Raw genomic sequence first — 17,801 nt, forward strand, 5'->3', positions numbered from 1 at the left:
CTATTTAAAGAATAAAATTTCATTCATCAAAACTGAATTCTTGGACTGTATCACACAGCAGGAGGTGTTTGCTGTCGGGTATTTTCATGGATGTGTGCTTGTGTGTACCTGCTGTTTGAAGCAACCATGTGTGCAAAAAACACAAAAAAGCTGATCTCATATGCAGGTGATGAAATCTGGAGCCCATCACAGTGCACACAATAGACACTCACACACAGTGACAACTCATAATAGACACGCTGTGCTGTGCGATGCTGCTCTAATCTTATCTTAATGAGCTCCAGCAGACTTCTAACAGGCCTCAACAGTGTTTTTGTGAGTGTGATTTGGGGTGTGCGTGTTCTTGATGGGAGATTCTATAAAAGGAAACTAGGTCACAGCAGGGAAGCCTGGTCTGTAAATGTGTTTCATTCATTAGTTGTGCTATTGTCTTTGTTGAAACGATGAACGCTGCACCGCTTCATATCACTCATTCACCGTTAGAACTATCCGTCGCTGCCTACTTTTACTTCTTACTGACCCTTGAAGCATGTTTGATCCTTTAATGCTGTAAAGGATTTTTTTTGCTATAATTTGATAACTTTAGCACCAAGATTGAAGGGAAATGAATGAGGAGTGACATGAAGGAAGAAGTCTCGACTGTCACAGATGAGAGCAACTAATGTGCAGACAACAGGAGCCAGCAGATGGGTAGAAAAACAAGGAACTGTAATTAGCCTCACAGTTAATTAAACACCACGTCACACTGTGACAGGAAGAGCCAATGAACTTACTTACGCTAAATAATTTTTAAAAAATGTGAGTCAGCAGAAGAAAATGAGGGAGAGTCATTTATGGACTAAATAATAAAGAACAAAGAGAACAGGTCAATTCAATCAGACACTAATGCAGGCATGAAAAGAACAAAGGGAGGTGAGCACAGAAACGATCCTTCAGGACAAGACAGGAAGTAAAACGAGAGCCGATTAGCAATGAACTCACACAGGCAAAGAGAAGAAGAGTGAAAGTCTGGGGAACATTATATCACCATAAATGCCAGGTGTTAGCCAGCGGCCACCAGGAGAGTAAAACCCAAAACCTCAGCAAGAAAAACGTGTGCTTAATTTTTCTGAGTTACAAGTAAGAATAAGCAGATGTTATCACACAGTGTGTACAAGATGAGGAACAAGTGCAGGTTGTTTTTTTGTTTTTGCAGCTGGATGATATCTAATGGAGCTGACTGTTTACTGTGCTGCAGTTATTACTGTAAAGTGGATTCTAGTGGTTAACAGCTTGATAAGACTAGTGACTGCTTTTTCTTAGCAGTGAGCAGTGTTGGTCAAGTTACTTGAAAAAAGTAATCAGTAAGTAATTACTGATTACTTCCCCAAAAAAGTAATCCCGTTACTTTACTGATTACTTATTTTCAAAAGTAATTAGTTACTTAGTTACTTAGTTACTTTTTAAAAACACGATTTACAACCTGAATAGGTGATAAAGCGATAGATCTTTCAGCCCAATTCTACTTTTTCTGCGTAATCATCATACAAAATGTAATCAAATGGAAAAGTCTCTTTTTAAAACTTGTTTTATTAGTTTTAATCTTTTAACTTTATGCATCAAGTAAAAATTTAATTATATGCAACATTCTCTGACTGGAAGAAATTTGTTTAATATTTAAACCTATTTTCTGCACATTCCAGCACATAAAATAAAATATTTTTTTGTTTACACTCAGTCTTTCAAATAGATGCAAGTAAAACACAGCAGAAAATAAATAAAGTCAAAGACTAGCGGTCCTGTTGCTCTGTTTTCACCTGTAAAGCAGGAGTAGAGTAGGCGGAGGTTTATCCTGGTGCAGGTGTGCAGCGGTCAGTGGAAGAATCCGCGAGTTTCTCTGTGAGTTTCTCATTACGTCGTAGCTACTCGGTGCTTGTTTGGAAGTTTAGGGGTTTTTTCGCTGTAAAAAGAAGTTTTCTTCCCACGCACAACGGACACTAATGTTTTTGTCACTTTTTATGGAATCAAACTCAAAGTAAGGTCAGTACTTCCACGCTTTAAACGCTGCACGCTCATACTCTCTCTGCACTCGATATATGATCCATTGTTGATCTGCACACAGCTGTTGTCACGAACGTCGCTTACGTCACTGTCATGAGACATTCTCGCAAAAAATCACGGTTTTAGTAACGCAGTAACGCAGCGTTCCTACGGGGAAGTAACGGTAATCTAATTACCGTTTTTGCAATAGTAATCCCCTACTTTACTCGTTACTTGAAAAAAGTAATCAGATTACAGTAACGCGTTACTGCCCATCTCTGGCAGTGAGATATGAAATAAAGTCAATAGGCCCGTGACAGCCTGGCCACCTGCCTAGGCTGTATCCTGCCTCCCACTTTGAACAAAACAAAGTTGGTAGAACAACTTCCCAACTTGTGCAAGAAGCACATATTTTCAGTGTGACACAGGCAGAAGAACTGGGTGGCAGAACAGTGGTGGCTGTAGCTCAGGAGGAAGAGCTGGTACTTAATAATTGGATGGCTGATGGTTTAGATTTCGGACTGCTCCAGTCTGTATGCCAGATATCCTCGGGCAAGATATTAACCCCAAGTTTCTGTCCATCTGGGAGACCTACATCCACTGGAGTATGAATGTGAGTGAGTGTTACATAGAAAAAATGTTTGTATGCAGAAACCAGTTCGTTTTTATTTGGCATTCCTTTGAAAAAGGTTTTGCCTCAGAGGGTTTCATAATCTGTTGTTAGACTGTTTGGTGGACTAGATGGTGATTCCCTTCACATAACTGGCTGAGTGTAACTGTAACTGCAGTTTTACTGACTGGCAGAGTAATGCAACTTGTGTTCTGTGTGCAGGCCTGCAGAGGGCCAGGGCTCCAGCTCCTTACCGCAGAGACTTTGAAGCCAAACTGCGAAACTTCTACAGGAAATTAGAAGCTAAAGGATACGCCCAGGGGCCAGGAAAGATCAAGTGAGAGTTTTTCCTTCCCACTGTTGCCAAGTGCTTGCTCACAGGGGGTCCTTTGATTGTTGGGGTTTTCTGTCTATTATTGGGGTTTTTACCTCGAGGTTTGAGACCCTTGAGGCAACTTTTGGCTTTATATGAATAAAACTGAATCGAAGTAAGACCCAAATGGAGCAACTCGTTTTATCATGGCAGAGTTTGATGCCCATGTATTTATTTACATTGCACATGTATCAGCATAGGTCCTGATGCAACTTTAAAATACGTCCAAAGACATATTTGTTCACTGGTCGTAGCTATAAAGGAGAGTGGTGAAGTCTTTTTTTAAATGTGTTTCTCAGTAATCAAACAGAGCGCCTCTTTAGAAATGATACTTATGTTGTATGAATGTGTCAGCATTGCTTAAACAGTGGTGAGGTTTTTTGGGGTATATCGGTGCGTTTCAGCTGTCCTGCTTGTTGTAGGTTGCTCATCAGGAGAGAACATCTACTGGAAGGAACCTTCAACCAAGTGATGGCATATTCACGCAAAGAGCTGCAGAGGAATAAACTCTATGTCACGTTCCTTGGGGAGGAGGGGTAAGACAAACAACCACGAACAGGTGACCGTGGATGTACCACTGCAGTGCCTACAGTACTGCTGTCACACACTTTAGAGGCCTCAAACTGTGTGAGGAAGAAGCTGAGTGCTCACCCATGCCAACTACACACATACAACTACAATGCACCACTAGATGAATCCACTGAAAACTAGAATGCGTAATGCGGCCATACTGTACGTGCTGTCATCTAGAAACATGACCACTCCACAAGCTCACACCGGGACTGCACGCACCGCAGTTAGAATCTTTCTCAGCGCAGAAATGAGTTTTCATGCATGAAGGTAGAGGCCCCGTGTGATGGCGTGACCTCAGTGACCTCTCAGTTTCTGGCAGCTTAGCTCTGGCAGCACTGGCGTCTTCAGAAATGCTTACATTCACTCCTGTACTCAAGTGCAGCACAAATCCGATCAATAGTCGTATTAGCATTTAGTTCACAGTCGACTACTTAAACACCGTTTAGCAGTCCAGAATTAGCCTGTATTGTCAGTTGAAGTTGCATCTTCTCTCTTCAGGTTAGATTACAGCGGTCCTTCCAGAGAGTTCTTCTTCCTCTTGTCTCAGGAGCTGTTCAATCCATACTACGGCCTGTTCGAATACTCAGCCAATGACACCTACACCGTGCAGATCAGCCCCATGTCAGCGTTTGTTGAGAACCATCTGGAATGGTAAGCTGTGTGACGCATACTCACGTCCTTCTCTCACCCCAACCGGTCGCAGCAGATGGCCCCGCCCCTCCCTGAGCCTGGTTCGGTCGGAGGTTTCTTCCTGTTAAAAGGGAGTTTTTCCTTCCCACTGTCGCCAAAGTGCTGCTCATAGGGGGTCATATCATTGTTGGGTTTTTCTCTGTATTAGATTAGATTAGATTAGATGAAACTTTATTAATCCCTTGGGTGGGTTCCTCCGGGAAATTCAGTTTCCAGTAGCATAGCACCGAAAGAAGTTGCATGTTACAGATACATTAAGGGAAATGAGAGTAAGGATATAAGCATAAATACACCATATATACACATATACACATATATAGATACAGAATATACAATATGGATAAATAGGATTGCTCATTTGAGTGAGTATATTGCACAGTGATTATTGCACAGTCGAATATAAGAAAAAAGACAAAACAAAAACAAATATTACACAGTGTAGAAAAGCACCTGCAGCTCAGCTGTTCCCGCCCTCCCTTGTCCCCCTGTTTCTCCTCCCTCTCCCCTCCAGTGAGGAGTTAAACAGTTTGATGGCGTGTGGGACAAAAGAGTTTTTAAGTCTGTTGGTTTTTGACTTGGGGAGAAGCAGCCTGTCGCTGAATAGGCTCCTCTGATTGTTTACGACCGTGTGCAGAGGATGCCCGGCATTGTTCATATTATTGTAGGTCGACCTTATAATATGAAGCACATTGAGGGAACTGTTGTTGTGATTTGGCGCTGTATAAATAAAACTGAATTGAATTGAAAAATAATAAAAAGCCTCTTTTATAAATATATTCAGACCACAGATGAGTGTTTTGACTGGGAACACACAATGAAGGCCATCACCTTTCAGTTCCTTACACATTTTACAATGTGAACAAACAAGCATGAAATGAAATATGTGAAAAGCTGTCACTGACATAAGACAGGTTCTTAAAGCATGCTTCAGTTGTCAGTTGTCTGTCCACAGCAGAAGCGTTTAAAAGTGGGCTGTCCTGTCATAATGAAGAGAATAAGAAAGTCTCAGTCCAAGACATGACTGCCCTCGGCTCACTGCTACATGTTACCCATATGTTACGCTATTTTTCAGTATTTCCCTCACATGTGATGCAGGGTTTCTCCTAACATAAACTTTAGGAGCAGCATTCATTCTTTTGTGTTCCTGTCGTTCCCTGTGGTCGTTCAACAGTGAACGCCTTCCATAGTTGTCTTGTTCAACATGCACTTTTTATGAAAACACAGGCATCATCAGCATCTTTCTGTTTGCTGATCCTTGCTCGGAGCGTCGTGCATGATAATCAGGATGCTGAGACAAAAAATAATGCACACGGGAATAAAAGTAGGAGGAACCATACAAATATATTCAAGGCCTGGCGTTTTGGACATTACTCTAAATCTGGTGAGGGTTGCAGAAATCACTTTGTTCCCAAATAATTAGGCACTGTCCAATTAGCAAAGGTTGTCTTTGTGCCCCTAAAAGACTTGGGTTGCCTTGAAATTGTGATCAATTAAGTACAACAGTGAAAGAAAGTTGGTGTCAGCCAATTTAAAAACACTAATTAAGCTAACGTGTCTCTGCACTGTTGGTGAAAACCCATTAGGTAAAGGGAGAACCTGCGAACGCCACATAGAAAGGTCCCAGGTGATCATGAGATTACAATCTAGACCCTTCTTTCCATAATGTGACGGTACACCACTAAACCAGTGGGCCACCCGGGCTTGTTTGTGTGATTCTGAAGCAAATGTTGGGTTTGTGTGTCTCCAGGTTCCGTTTCAGTGGTCGCATCCTGGGCCTGGCTCTGATCCATCAGTATCTGCTGGACGCTTTCTTTACTAGACCGTTCTACAAGGCGCTGCTCAGACTGTCAGTACACACACGTAGTTTCAGTTGAAACAGTTACAGCTAATGTGTTAGTGATGAACATTTGAGGAGCGAGTGAAGCGTGGCAGTTGTGTGTCAGTGCCTTTGACTTTTGCGTCTGTCTCAGGGCGACGGACCTGTCTGATCTGGAGTATCTGGATGAGGAGTTTCATCAGTCTCTACAGTGGATGAAAGACAACGACATCACCGACATCCTCGACCTAACCTTCACTGTCAACGAGGAGGTGTTTGGCCAGGTCAGTGTGTGTGTGTGTGTGTCACTGACCCACCACCAGTCGCGGCAGATGGATGAACACTTTTTAATCAGAGCATCAAAAGTAGGGATGGGTATCGTTTAGGTTTTATCCGATACCGGTGCCAGACCGGTACTTTTGAAACGGTGCCGGTGCTTAAACGGTGCTCAAACCGGTGCTTAAAGAATGGAGAACACAAAATTGGTCCAAAAACCTCTCATGTTCAGCTGTTTTTTTTGTAAAAAGATAACAATGTTAGCCTTTTCTGCAGCTATGGGGCATATATGGTATCACTCTTGGCTGGAAGCAGTGCTAAACAATGGAAAAAACACAAACTTTGTCCAAAAACCTCTCATGTTTAACTGTTTTCCACTTTTTCTTTGGTCATTTTAGCCTTTTTGTCCAGGGTGAAGGGAGTATCTGCCATCAAACAAGAAGACAGCTGCATGTAACTACGACGGTGTTTGCTAGTTCACCTTACATGCATTAATGTAATAACGTGGTTAGCCTACTCAACGTAAATTACACACGAACAACATTAAGCTACTCACGCAGAGAAGAACGGCTGCTGCATCATCATCCTCATCATTTCTGCTACACTGGCAGGGCTAGGGGCCAGGACTCTCCTCTTCGGGTTTTTGGGGGATGTTGCTAACTCCGGGTCGATAACAGGCACCACACCCGCAGTAGATGTGCTCGGTGTGAGGTCTCGCAGCAAGCTATCAAATACGGCGCATTTCTCGGCTTTTAAAAAAACGCTATGCGTCGCCAGGTGTTTCATCAGATTTGAGGTGTTACCTCCTTTGACAGCATCACAGTATCAGCTTAAAGCACTTGTTGCAGCTGCTGAGTTTGCATCTTTTGCTGTGAAGTACAGCCAGACTTTTGACCGCTTCACCTTGGGCATTTTTAATCTGTAGCTCTGCTCTAACAGAACGTACGTACCTGGACCCGCCTACTATCCTCGAAACGTAAAATGATTGGCTAGAATCTAAAGTTTATCACAGCTCAGGAAAAAAAGCACCGAAATGTGTGCTGCTTTTCGGTCTGGTTACTACTGTTTATGACAGAACCGGTGCCATCACGGCACCGGACACCGGTACCCATCCCTAATCAAAAGTCAATTAAAATGTGATTTGTTTTACATTTTTTTGAGGAGTAAAGTTTAACACCTGCTCATTTCCTTTTTGTTTTTCACCTGTCGAGGCTATAATGTCACTGACTTTCCACACTGCTGTTATTTACCTCTTTACTCTTCTAACTGTGCTGCCAGGTAACGGAGCGTGAGCTAAAGTCTGGTGGCGCCAACCTCCAAGTAACTGAGAAGAACAAGAAGGATTATATAGAGCGAATGGCCAAGTGGAGGGTGGAGAGAGGAGTGGTGCAACAGACGGAGGCGCTGGTCCGAGGCTTCTACGAGGTAAACGACACAAGGTTTTCAACAACTCGTCAGTGCTTGCAACACACAGTTCACTTCCTAGTGCCTGCAACCTCAAAGCATCATAATACACACATGGAAATAAATGTTGGCACAAAGAGCTGAACCTTTTGTTCCTTCCTTTCCAGGTGGTGGACTCCAGGCTGGTGTCGGTGTTCGATGCACGGGAGCTGGAGCTGGTCATTGCTGGGACGGTGGAGATTGACCTCGGTGACTGGAGAAACAACACCGAGTATAGAGGAGGTGTGTTAGACAAAGAAAATAGAAAGAAATATTGACTCTTTGATATTTGCAGCTCATTATTTTTGTTCTTTAGCACTACTACCTTTATGCTGGGGCTCTTCCCAAAATAATCCTGGATTATTATGAGTTTGTCTTCTGTCTGAATCAAGATGGTTTAGCTCCAGTCTTCACGTTACATTGGCTCACATTAAGCCAACTTTCTGCAGAGTGGCTGCCCCTCGTAAACAAAATACTTGAACAGCAGGTGTGTGGGATTTCTGTGCTTACACAGTGAGCACAGAAATGAGTATATTAGCTGTACAACAGCAGAAAATCCTGTTTTTAGAGCAGTTTGGACTAAGTTAAATATGGGTTGCCACTATTTTAACTGCAAATGAATAACAGAAAATCCTTGTTTTGTCAATGTGTGTAACCTTAGTTAAATGTGATGTCGCACATGCTAGGTTACCATGACGGCCACATAGTGATGCGCTGGTTTTGGGCTGCAGTGGAGCGCTTCAACAATGAGCAACGCCTCCGTCTGCTGCAGTTTGTCACGGGGACATCCAGCGTTCCCTACGAAGGCTTTGCCGCCTTGCGAGGTTCGAATGGCCTCCGGCGCTTCTGCATTGAGAAGTGGGGCAAAGTGACATCGCTACCCAGGTATCTAGTCCTCTTCTGCACTCCTACCTGTTCTTTACAATCAGTAAGGAACATGGTTCAAGTAGAGTGAGCTCATCCTGGCCACCAGGAACAGCACAGCACAGTTTTCTACAAAGCCTGCATGTGTGTATTTTTAAAACAAGCAATCAGGAGGATGGCACTTCAGCACCAAAATGTAGATTTATCAGCTGGTAAAAATAGTTCCCAAATGATGGAACTAAAAACCTATTTAGCTAAAATCTGAACCTTTATGACAATCACCTGGCTGTACCTGTTCTACCATGAACAGAATCAACGACACCCACCAGAAATCCACAAAAGTCCAAAAAATACACGTAGACAGATTGTACAAACCCCCACATACTCTCGAACGTCCTCAAGAGGATTAAGAACTGATCTGTTGTTCCACGACCAGGATAAGGAACTGCGTTGTTCCTCTTGAATCTGAGGTTCAACTAACAGACACATTTCTCCAGTACGCTGTCATAGGACCAGTTCATTTGGGGCTGCTCAATTAATCGAATTTTAATCACGATTACGATCTGGGCTTTCAACGATCATTAAAAATGACTGAGCCGATTATTAGCCCCTCCCTCGTGCTTTACTCTCGCGCTGCTCCGTGTGGCAAATCGAGCGCACCTCTCTGCATTTCGAACACGTGTCACAACAATTAAGAGCAGCGGTCCCCAACCTTTTTTGCGCCACGGACCGGTTTATGCCCGACAATATTTTCACGGACCGGCCTTTAAGGTGTCGCGGATAAATACAACAAAATAAAACTAGTACCGGTCCCAATAAAAAGAAAATTTATTCATAACACACGTGAAAAGACCCAGGAAAACCGAGTAGACGATAAAAACGATAACAAAATAACGCTGAAAACCGATAAAAACCCTGAAAACTATACATTTCACACCTGAGCCTCAACTATCGCTGCCCGGTACCAAACAACTCACGGACCGGTAGCGGTCCGAGGCCCGGGGGTTGGGGACCGCTGATTAAGAGGACCCGAGGGAAGCTTGGAAAGCTAAGCAGAAGTTATTTGGAGAGGAGAGTGACTGCTGTTGGTTGAAAAAAGAGGTAAAAAAAACTTCAGTGGTGTGGAAACATTATGGGTTCGTGGAGTCAGACGTGGATCAAGTAGACACAGTGTGTAAACTTTGCTACAGTGTCGTAGCTGCACCACAGAGCAACACTGCAAAGTTCACTAAACATAGATGTTTACATTTTTCATTTATTTCTTATATTGCAAACATTTGCACTGTTATCAGTATTTGCACACTATTTTATATTATTTTTTGACAATCTTTAAAGTCATTATTCAACACATTGTTATTGTTAAATAAATATCGTCAAATAATCGAGATCTCAATTTCAGTGAAAATAATCGTGATTATCATTTTTGCCATAATCGAGCAGCCCTAAGTTCATTTACAACATGCAGTATTTCTGACTTCTTTCTTGAGAAGTCTTCTCTGATTGGTCAGTGATGTTGTGCTCATGCTTTTTTGGTAATTTTCCTTTGAGGTCTTTTTAAACTGCTTTCAGCTCCATTTCCCATTCTTTTGAAAGCTTATTCTAATGCCTTGTTTTAATTCAGGAGTTGTGCTGGTTGTCGTTTGGATATAGTTGGATAGTAATGAATATTTCTGACACACAGTGTCAGCACACAAGTGAATATACCCTGTAAACGCCTCTACCATGTCATCATCTTGTTGAAAGACATCCCAGTCTGTAGATGGAAAACAGTCGTTTAACTCCATGTAATTATCTTGCCAGAGCTCGACCATCTCTGAGGTTTACTACATTTCAATGCAGATGTGTGAGTGGGGGATAGATGGTGCGAATTACAAAGAGGTGGTTACATCTCAACATAGTGTGCATCTTTTATATTACCGTAACATTTGTCCAGTGTCTTGTGTTTTCATTATTAACGTATTGCTGAAATACAAACATGTAAACAACATGTTTGTATTTGATGTCAGTATGTGTAAATACCGATCGCCTTACATGATTTTGGGTGTAATAAAGCCACCTGAGGTCATGAAGGTTGTTCCCTTGACATCAAAGCTGCAGTAAAACTGTCTGCCATGTCAAAGTACCTGGACTTTGATTGACTGCAGCAGTGTATTATTTTGTTGAGGCTGTATACAGGATATACAGTTCAAATGTGTTGACATTGATCAGCAGAGAGGCTGTTTGGCTCTCCCGCCTCTGCAGTGCAGCTAGATGAGAAATTGTTCTCCGACCTTGGAGTCAGATGTTAATTTGATAAACAAGCAGTGCTCAGCAGAAAGTATGCAAGAGTCAGGTTTTACTGCAAAGGAGGGAAAAGGTGCAGGTGTTTGATACTTGCCTGGAGCACTCACATCGTTCTGTTGTTCAGCTAATAATAGGAAGTGTGGAAATGGTGTGTATGGGACTGTGTCCAGCCTTTTTCAGACGTGGGATACTTCGAATCGACAGCTTCCTAATTTTTTCAAAATCACTTCCGACATAGGTCACCATAGTAGTATTTGCACTGGACACAGGAACTTTCTTTCAAGGAACTAAAAGATTCCTCTGCACCATTAGTTGTCTGTCTTTCCACTACATCTAAATAGCTTTAACTATTAGGCAGTCAATCTTGTCATGAAAAAGTGTTTTTACGTGTTATTTTTGATGCAGCTACACCAGCTACACTCACTGCTCCAGACCAGTTGATTTATGTAACATTGTAACATTCAATAAGCCAATGACGGCCCTGTTGACTGATATAGTCAACAGGGCCGTCATTGGCTTATTGAATGTTACATTAATCTGGGCATTACAACTTTGAGCAATCCAGTAGGTGGCAGTAATACAGAAGATATTCTTCAAAACAGTCCTGTTTTTAAATCAGCTGTTCAACTCCAAAAGACTCATTTTGTATGTGCCTGCACTGCGCTGATAATTCAGTTCAGTTCAGTTCTACTGAATTCATGTGTCAAAACACAAGACGTGCTGCCTCAAGGCACTTTATATTGTAAAGTAAAGACCTTACGATAACAGAGAGAAAACTCCAACAATCAAACCTGTGGGCAAGAACTCGGCAACACAGAAAGAGAAAGAAACTTCCAGCAGAACCAGGCTCAGGGAGAGACATACATGTATTGCAACGGGTGGAAATGAGGGGAGGTGGACAGGATAATGATGTGTTATCTGTAAATGGTACATAAGTATTACTAGGGCTGATCTTTTTGGACGGCCTCATCCATCTTTGATATAAAACTGATCAGACACGAAGCTGACACATTCAGATTTCAGATTCAGACATTTAAATATTTTAACATTGACTGTTTGTTCTGTAATTTACATGGTCACCCCCAGCTAGCCAGAGATTTTTACCATGCAGATAGCACCACATCTCTGTGGGACTTCGATGTCGAACAAAACGTGTCAGCCATTTCAGATGAACCTGACATAATATTAATGGACTTTTCAAGACCCCCAAAGCGCTTTACAATTCCACTATTCATTCACTCTCACATTCACACACTGGTGGAGGCAGCTACAGTTGTAGCCACAGCTGCCCTGGGGCAGACTGACAGAAGCGAGGCTGCCATATCGCGCCATCAGCCCCTCTGGCCAACACCAGTAGGCAGCAGTGTTGCCAACTTAGCGACTTTGTCACTATATTTAGCGAGTTTTCAGACCCCCTTAGCGACTTTTTTTCTAAAAAGCGACTAGTGACAAATCTGGCGATTTTTTTCTGGTATTACTGAAGACTTATTTATGACGACTCTTTGACGTGAAAACGCGTATTGCTCTTACTCTCAACAAGCAGCGGTGCTGCCGTGGGCGCCTCACCCGTGCCAAAGCGCTCACAGGTGGAGGATAGTTCTCCCCCCGCTGCTTTCAGGGCAGGAGACGTTCACACCTGTGCGTCCAAACTGCAAATGAATCGCGCATGAGTGACGCCGCACTGACTGTAACGCAGTCAGTTCTTCTTTTACTCTTATACTGTTTTGTGGATCAGGTTTAAAACTACTTATAAACACACACACACACAAAGTAACTCCACCAGAGTGCCAATTGCCGGTCCACTTTTGCCGGTCCAGGCCCGGGTAAAGGAGCAGGGTTGGAATTGTGACATTAAAAAACAATAATTGCTAAAAGAAATTTAATTTGTAGTTCTAAATAAACTCTGAATGCATTTAGGACGTTTTTACTCACTTTATGTCTCTTCTATGATGTTATTTCTCTCTCCAACAACATAGGTTACAATTATATTAGCATGACCAATTATGCAAATTGGGCGATGACGTCACTTAGCGACTTCTAGCGACTTTTAGGACAACCAATAGCGATTTTCCTTACTGAGGAGTTGGCAACACTGGTAGGCAGTAGATGAAGTGTCTTGCCCAAGGACACAACGACCAAGACAGACAGAGCTGGGGATCAAATCGGCAACCTTCCGGGTTTATGGATTTTAACCTGCAAGGAAAGTGGGCTGCAGCTGCTAGCATCGCTAGCAAAGCTAGTCTGCTAGCTAATTAATTAATTTAGAGACTGTTGGGACCAGCCCAGCTGAAAAGGAGGCTAATGAGCATGCTCGTCTACTTGTCTACCTCTTGTATATTCTGGCTCTCAGCTCTATTTATGGAATGTACTTGTTAAAGTGGATAAAAGCTCCGTTTTGTTTAAATGTCTGTCTCTTTCTCTCTGTCATTTCTCAGAGCTCACACCTGCTTTAACCGCCTCGACCTGCCTCCCTACCCTTCGTACACCATGCTGTATGAGAAACTGCTCATTGCTGTGGAAGAAACCAGCACATTTGGTCTGGAGTGAGACAGACAAATCGAACACTGCACGCCTCTATGTCCAACACTGGCTGGGCCAAAATGTGAAAGGAGCGCAGCCTAACCTGTCTTAAAGATCCCGGAATTGTACTGGAAATGTTTCTGATCATTTTGGATACACAGTATGTTTGTCACTGTCATGGTTCTGTGCGTCAGAGTCTGTCACTTACGAGGATCTTTACGATTGCACGCAACACTCACGGCGTCACAGCACTTATTTTTCTATAAATCATTAGAAAATAAGAAACAATTACAAAGACTTTTTTATAATTAATATTGATCAGTTTGTGTGTACCTGAAGAATGAGTATGTCAAATTTTGTTGCATGTACCACAATTCATCCGACAATGAAAATGCTTTGGCTAATAAAAGCAAAAGCAAAGTATTTATACTCAGTACAGCAACAAGTGAAAAGTAATGTACAGAAATAAGAACAATATGAGCAACACAATAACACTGAAAACAGTCATTTTCCATATGACAATAACAACAGCAATGTGCTTGGAGACATGCTGGAATTTATCTTTAATAGACAGAAAATATTTAAATAATAATTTAATAACCATCAAAACCTACTGTAGAAAGAAAATCGGAAAGAGAAATGAAAGAAATGGGTTAATAGAATTAAATACTATTAGTTCCTCTAAAAAATGTTACAGTCATTGCAAACTTTGATTCAGAAATCTTCTTTTTTTTATCAAAAGATGTATGCAAAGATTGTTACACAAATCCTCAGGTGGTTTCCTGCTGTGGACATGTAGAATGTCTAATGCAAGTTTAAATTCAAGAGAAAAAAACCTCAATCAGTTTAATGCAAAGTTTAGTAGCCGTGAAGCCAAAGGAACAATTGTCTGGGTTTTTTGTTGTTGTTGTTTTTTAAAGTGGAGATACTACAAATACCAATATGTATCTATGTGGACTGCAGCAGCCCAAAAGGAACTTGCCTGAGGACTTAAGAACAGAACTGCAGCACAATGGGAGATAAGAGGTTAAGGCTAATATATGACGAGCTGCAGACAATTAAGAGAGAAAGACTGATTATCACTCAAAAAAATCCCAACAGGTGAAGAAAACTGCACTGAAGACAAGGTGAATAACACAGGCTCAAAACTCAGAGACTACTGAACATCTGGAAATGAAATGAATATCAATAATGGGCAAGCCACAAAGCAGTGAAGTTTCTGTTTCAAGCAATGTGAAGAGTAGTCTGGTACACTGGAAATCAAGAAATATACATTCACAGCATCCAGGTTGTACTGGCATAAAAAGACAGGCCCTCCCTGCAGTTAAAGACTCCGCAGTACTAACATGCTTCTGATACTCATCCTGGAAGTCCTGCATCTGGGCCCACAGCTTCCGGTACTGTGCCTCCCTTTAAAGTGATGACAACAATTGGACACAGACACTCCACAGTCCTGTCTGACTGGACACTGATGTTGCATAGAGCTCAGTGATGAGGCAATGATGTCAAGTATTGCGAATGCAAAAGTAGCCATCAATTCCAGCACAAGGGCTTCTGGGATTCCTTTTGTGGAGACTAAGGGCGATTACGTCAAACCAAGCTACGCGAGCTCCGTGATTCGTGACTCTTCGTGACAGAATTTATACCTGGACGCTCTGCAGATGGCTAAGGAGGACTAAAGTGGGATTCTGCTTTCAGCCTGTGGTCTGGCTGTTTGAATGGGAGCTTCTCACACTCTTGTTCGAGTCTTCCACAAACGAACTTGTCATCTCTGACCATGCACCATTGGTGCTGCTCTTTGTATGGAGCCGGTACTCCAGTATTTAACTCTTTACTGTCTCAAACACAGTGACCAGTGCAAGAGCAGCGTGTGGAATCTCCACTGGCCTCAGACCAGTGTAACAGATCCCTGAACTGATGTGGCCCTACTGGTAGAAATGTGCGATGTGTAAAGGGACAAACAGGTGTAACATATGCAATAGTTGAGACCTTTACTCCAATCTGTTCCACAGTCTGCCATATTGTTTTAGACACTGACCGACTGCAGTGCACCCTTGACATCTCCAGCCCCTCGCCTGCATCTCTAGCTGAGTGATGAAGCTGTGCCTCAGTTACGTTCTGCCTCATACATGCCCTGTGGGGGTGACAAAAGGAAAGTCATTTGCCTTGTTTTTTTTAAGTCAGGTTAATTGGTAACAGTCACTGATTACTGTATTTACAATGGATGTAGCTTTGTGGGCAGATAACTAGCCTGATATAAGCAATGCCAAATATAAAGAGAACCAGGAGGCATTAAAGCTGGCTGGAAATCTGACACATTTTCGCCGGATTTGACAGATACACTTGTAGCTACTCTTCCCAAGCTGTAGGCTTTTGTCAACCTAACTGTTGAATGAGTTGTAAGGCTAACAGAGAACTAATGGCTTACACATCAAAGTGTGTTTTACCATTTCAAGTACAGCTACAATGTTCATAAAACTTGAGAAAAGTTGTCAAAAATGCTTTCTTGTGGAGTTGCGTATCTTTGTCGCAGGCTAGACACAAATCTCCAACCAAGTGGTCAAAGCACCAGGTTTCTGAATGTTTCTGAAACCCATGACTGACATCACGACGTGCAAAATATTGTAGTCCATTTACATCTTTTGTAAACTTTATTAATTCCCAGTTAAAGCAGACGACTCCAATGGTGGAACAGTTCAGTTAACGAATGAACTGGAAACACTTCTGAATCATGGAGTGTAGTTTTTGTTCTTGATCCAGATCTGATTAAGCGACTTGGCCTGTGGTAAAAATAATGTTTGTCACTTTTATTATTGCTCCCCTCTAAAGACAATTCAAGGTTTGAACCAAACTGTGCTTTTAGAGAATTGTTACATACCTAATAAATGTTAGGTGTTTGCAGGGAAGACAACTGTGTGCAATGAGAAAGATGAGATCTCTTGTTCTGCTTCTGAGTGTTGGGATTAATTGTTCAGGTTTTTGTGAATCTATAGTTAATAATCTACTGAAGCCAGTTGCACCAGCTGTTCATAAATTCAAACTTAGCCCTGTGTTTGCTAAGTGGCACTTTATGCAAGATGAAACTACAACTGGTTGCAGCACAATGACAGTTTCTGCACAGAGATTAGTTGTTACTAAATATTCATACCCACTAACCACCATGTGTAACTGGCATACAGCTAAGTGAACATAGCAACAAAACCAACAGCTTAAAAAGAAAAAGCTAATATGAAAGTCTTTAAATTCACTTCCTACTACCTGGCAGGCATTTTGGGAATTCTCCAGGGAGTTATTTGGAATCATCCAAGGCCGTTTAAAATAATTGGGAGCTGTGAATGCAAAAAAAAGTTTAAAAGGTCTAACAACTTTGCCCCAAAATAAGGTTTAAAAGCCATTATTTTTATTTTAAGCATAGAAGGTAACAACAGTTTTCAAAGCACAAACATAATAGTAATACTTGGCAGATTTAGGGGCGGCTGTGGCTCAAGAAGTAGAGCGGGTCATCTAGCAGTTAGACGTTCGATCCCGTGCTCCTCCGGTTTGCATGTGGAAGTATCCTCGGACAAGATACTGAACCCCAATTTGTCCCTGATGCATCTGTGTGAGCATGTCGATAAATGTTAGCTAAATAGCAACGCCTGTTCCTATGTGAGCAGGTAGGTTTGGCTGTCTTTCTTACCTTAACAAATCAAAAAATACTTTAAAGAGTGCAACTTGTATTTACTCCGGCTGTCTTTGTCTAACATTTGCTTGATGATCTGGAACCTGTCGTGTGACAAATATGCAAAAATTAATAAATGAGAAGGCAGCACATACTTAAATTGCATGGATACAGAGAAAACAGAGTGTTTAGGAATACAGTCCCTATTAGTCCACCTGAACACCCTATATGAATTCCCCAAATAACTGGACAAACTCAAATAATTTCAAACATAAGGATTGTTTTTAACTCATGAACACAGGCATCCAATATTGATTTTGACCTTGTCCCTTGCAAACAGATTTCTCTAGGTGCTCAGAGTCTTTTGATGATATTGTGTACTCTTGATGAGATATTGAGCGTCTTCATAATTTTACGCTGAGGAACGCTGGTCTTAAACTGTTCCACAGTTTGTAAATGTGCTTTTTTTGCAGATTGGTGAACCTCTGCATATCTTCACTTCTCAGAATATTTATTTAAATTATACACAGTGTCCGTGTAAAGACATTGAGGCGTCACTTACTTGCGGCTTTTGACAATGGTACAGCTGCCTCCGTGAGAGTGTTCTTGACTTGAAGTTTTTCTTAACCAAGAAAATATTTCTGTCATTATCCACTGGAATTTTTTGGACAAA

At 41.9% G+C, this 17,801-nt stretch overlaps 1 protein-coding gene across 5 annotated transcripts in view; it reads left to right on the plus strand.

Annotated features, from left to right (window-relative positions):
• hecw1a (HECT, C2 and WW domain containing E3 ubiquitin protein ligase 1a) overlaps nt 1-15,605 on the plus strand; it is a 101,265-nt gene extending 85,660 nt beyond the window's left edge. For all 5 annotated transcript variants that reach the window (XM_087845838.1, XM_087845841.1, XM_087845837.1 and 2 more), the window contains 9 exons: nt 2,852-2,966; nt 3,425-3,538; nt 4,074-4,226; nt 6,013-6,111; nt 6,236-6,365; nt 7,636-7,782; nt 7,929-8,043; nt 8,487-8,685; nt 13,383-15,605. In XM_087845838.1, coding sequence (XP_087701964.1) covers nt 2,852-2,966; nt 3,425-3,538; nt 4,074-4,226; nt 6,013-6,111; nt 6,236-6,365; nt 7,636-7,782; nt 7,929-8,043; nt 8,487-8,685; nt 13,383-13,494 — 1,184 coding nt within the window. In that variant the 3' untranslated portion in view covers nt 13,495-15,605. The remainder of the gene's footprint in view (nt 1-2,851; nt 2,967-3,424; nt 3,539-4,073; nt 4,227-6,012; nt 6,112-6,235; nt 6,366-7,635; nt 7,783-7,928; nt 8,044-8,486; nt 8,686-13,382) is intronic.
• Nucleotides 15,606-17,801: the final 2,196 nt, after the last annotated feature.

This window comes from Neolamprologus brichardi, chromosome 9 (genome assembly GCF_056152115.1).
Source record: "Neolamprologus brichardi isolate AB-2024 chromosome 9, ASM5615211v1, whole genome shotgun sequence".
Classification (NCBI taxonomy): domain Eukaryota; kingdom Metazoa; phylum Chordata; class Actinopteri; order Cichliformes; family Cichlidae; genus Neolamprologus; species Neolamprologus brichardi.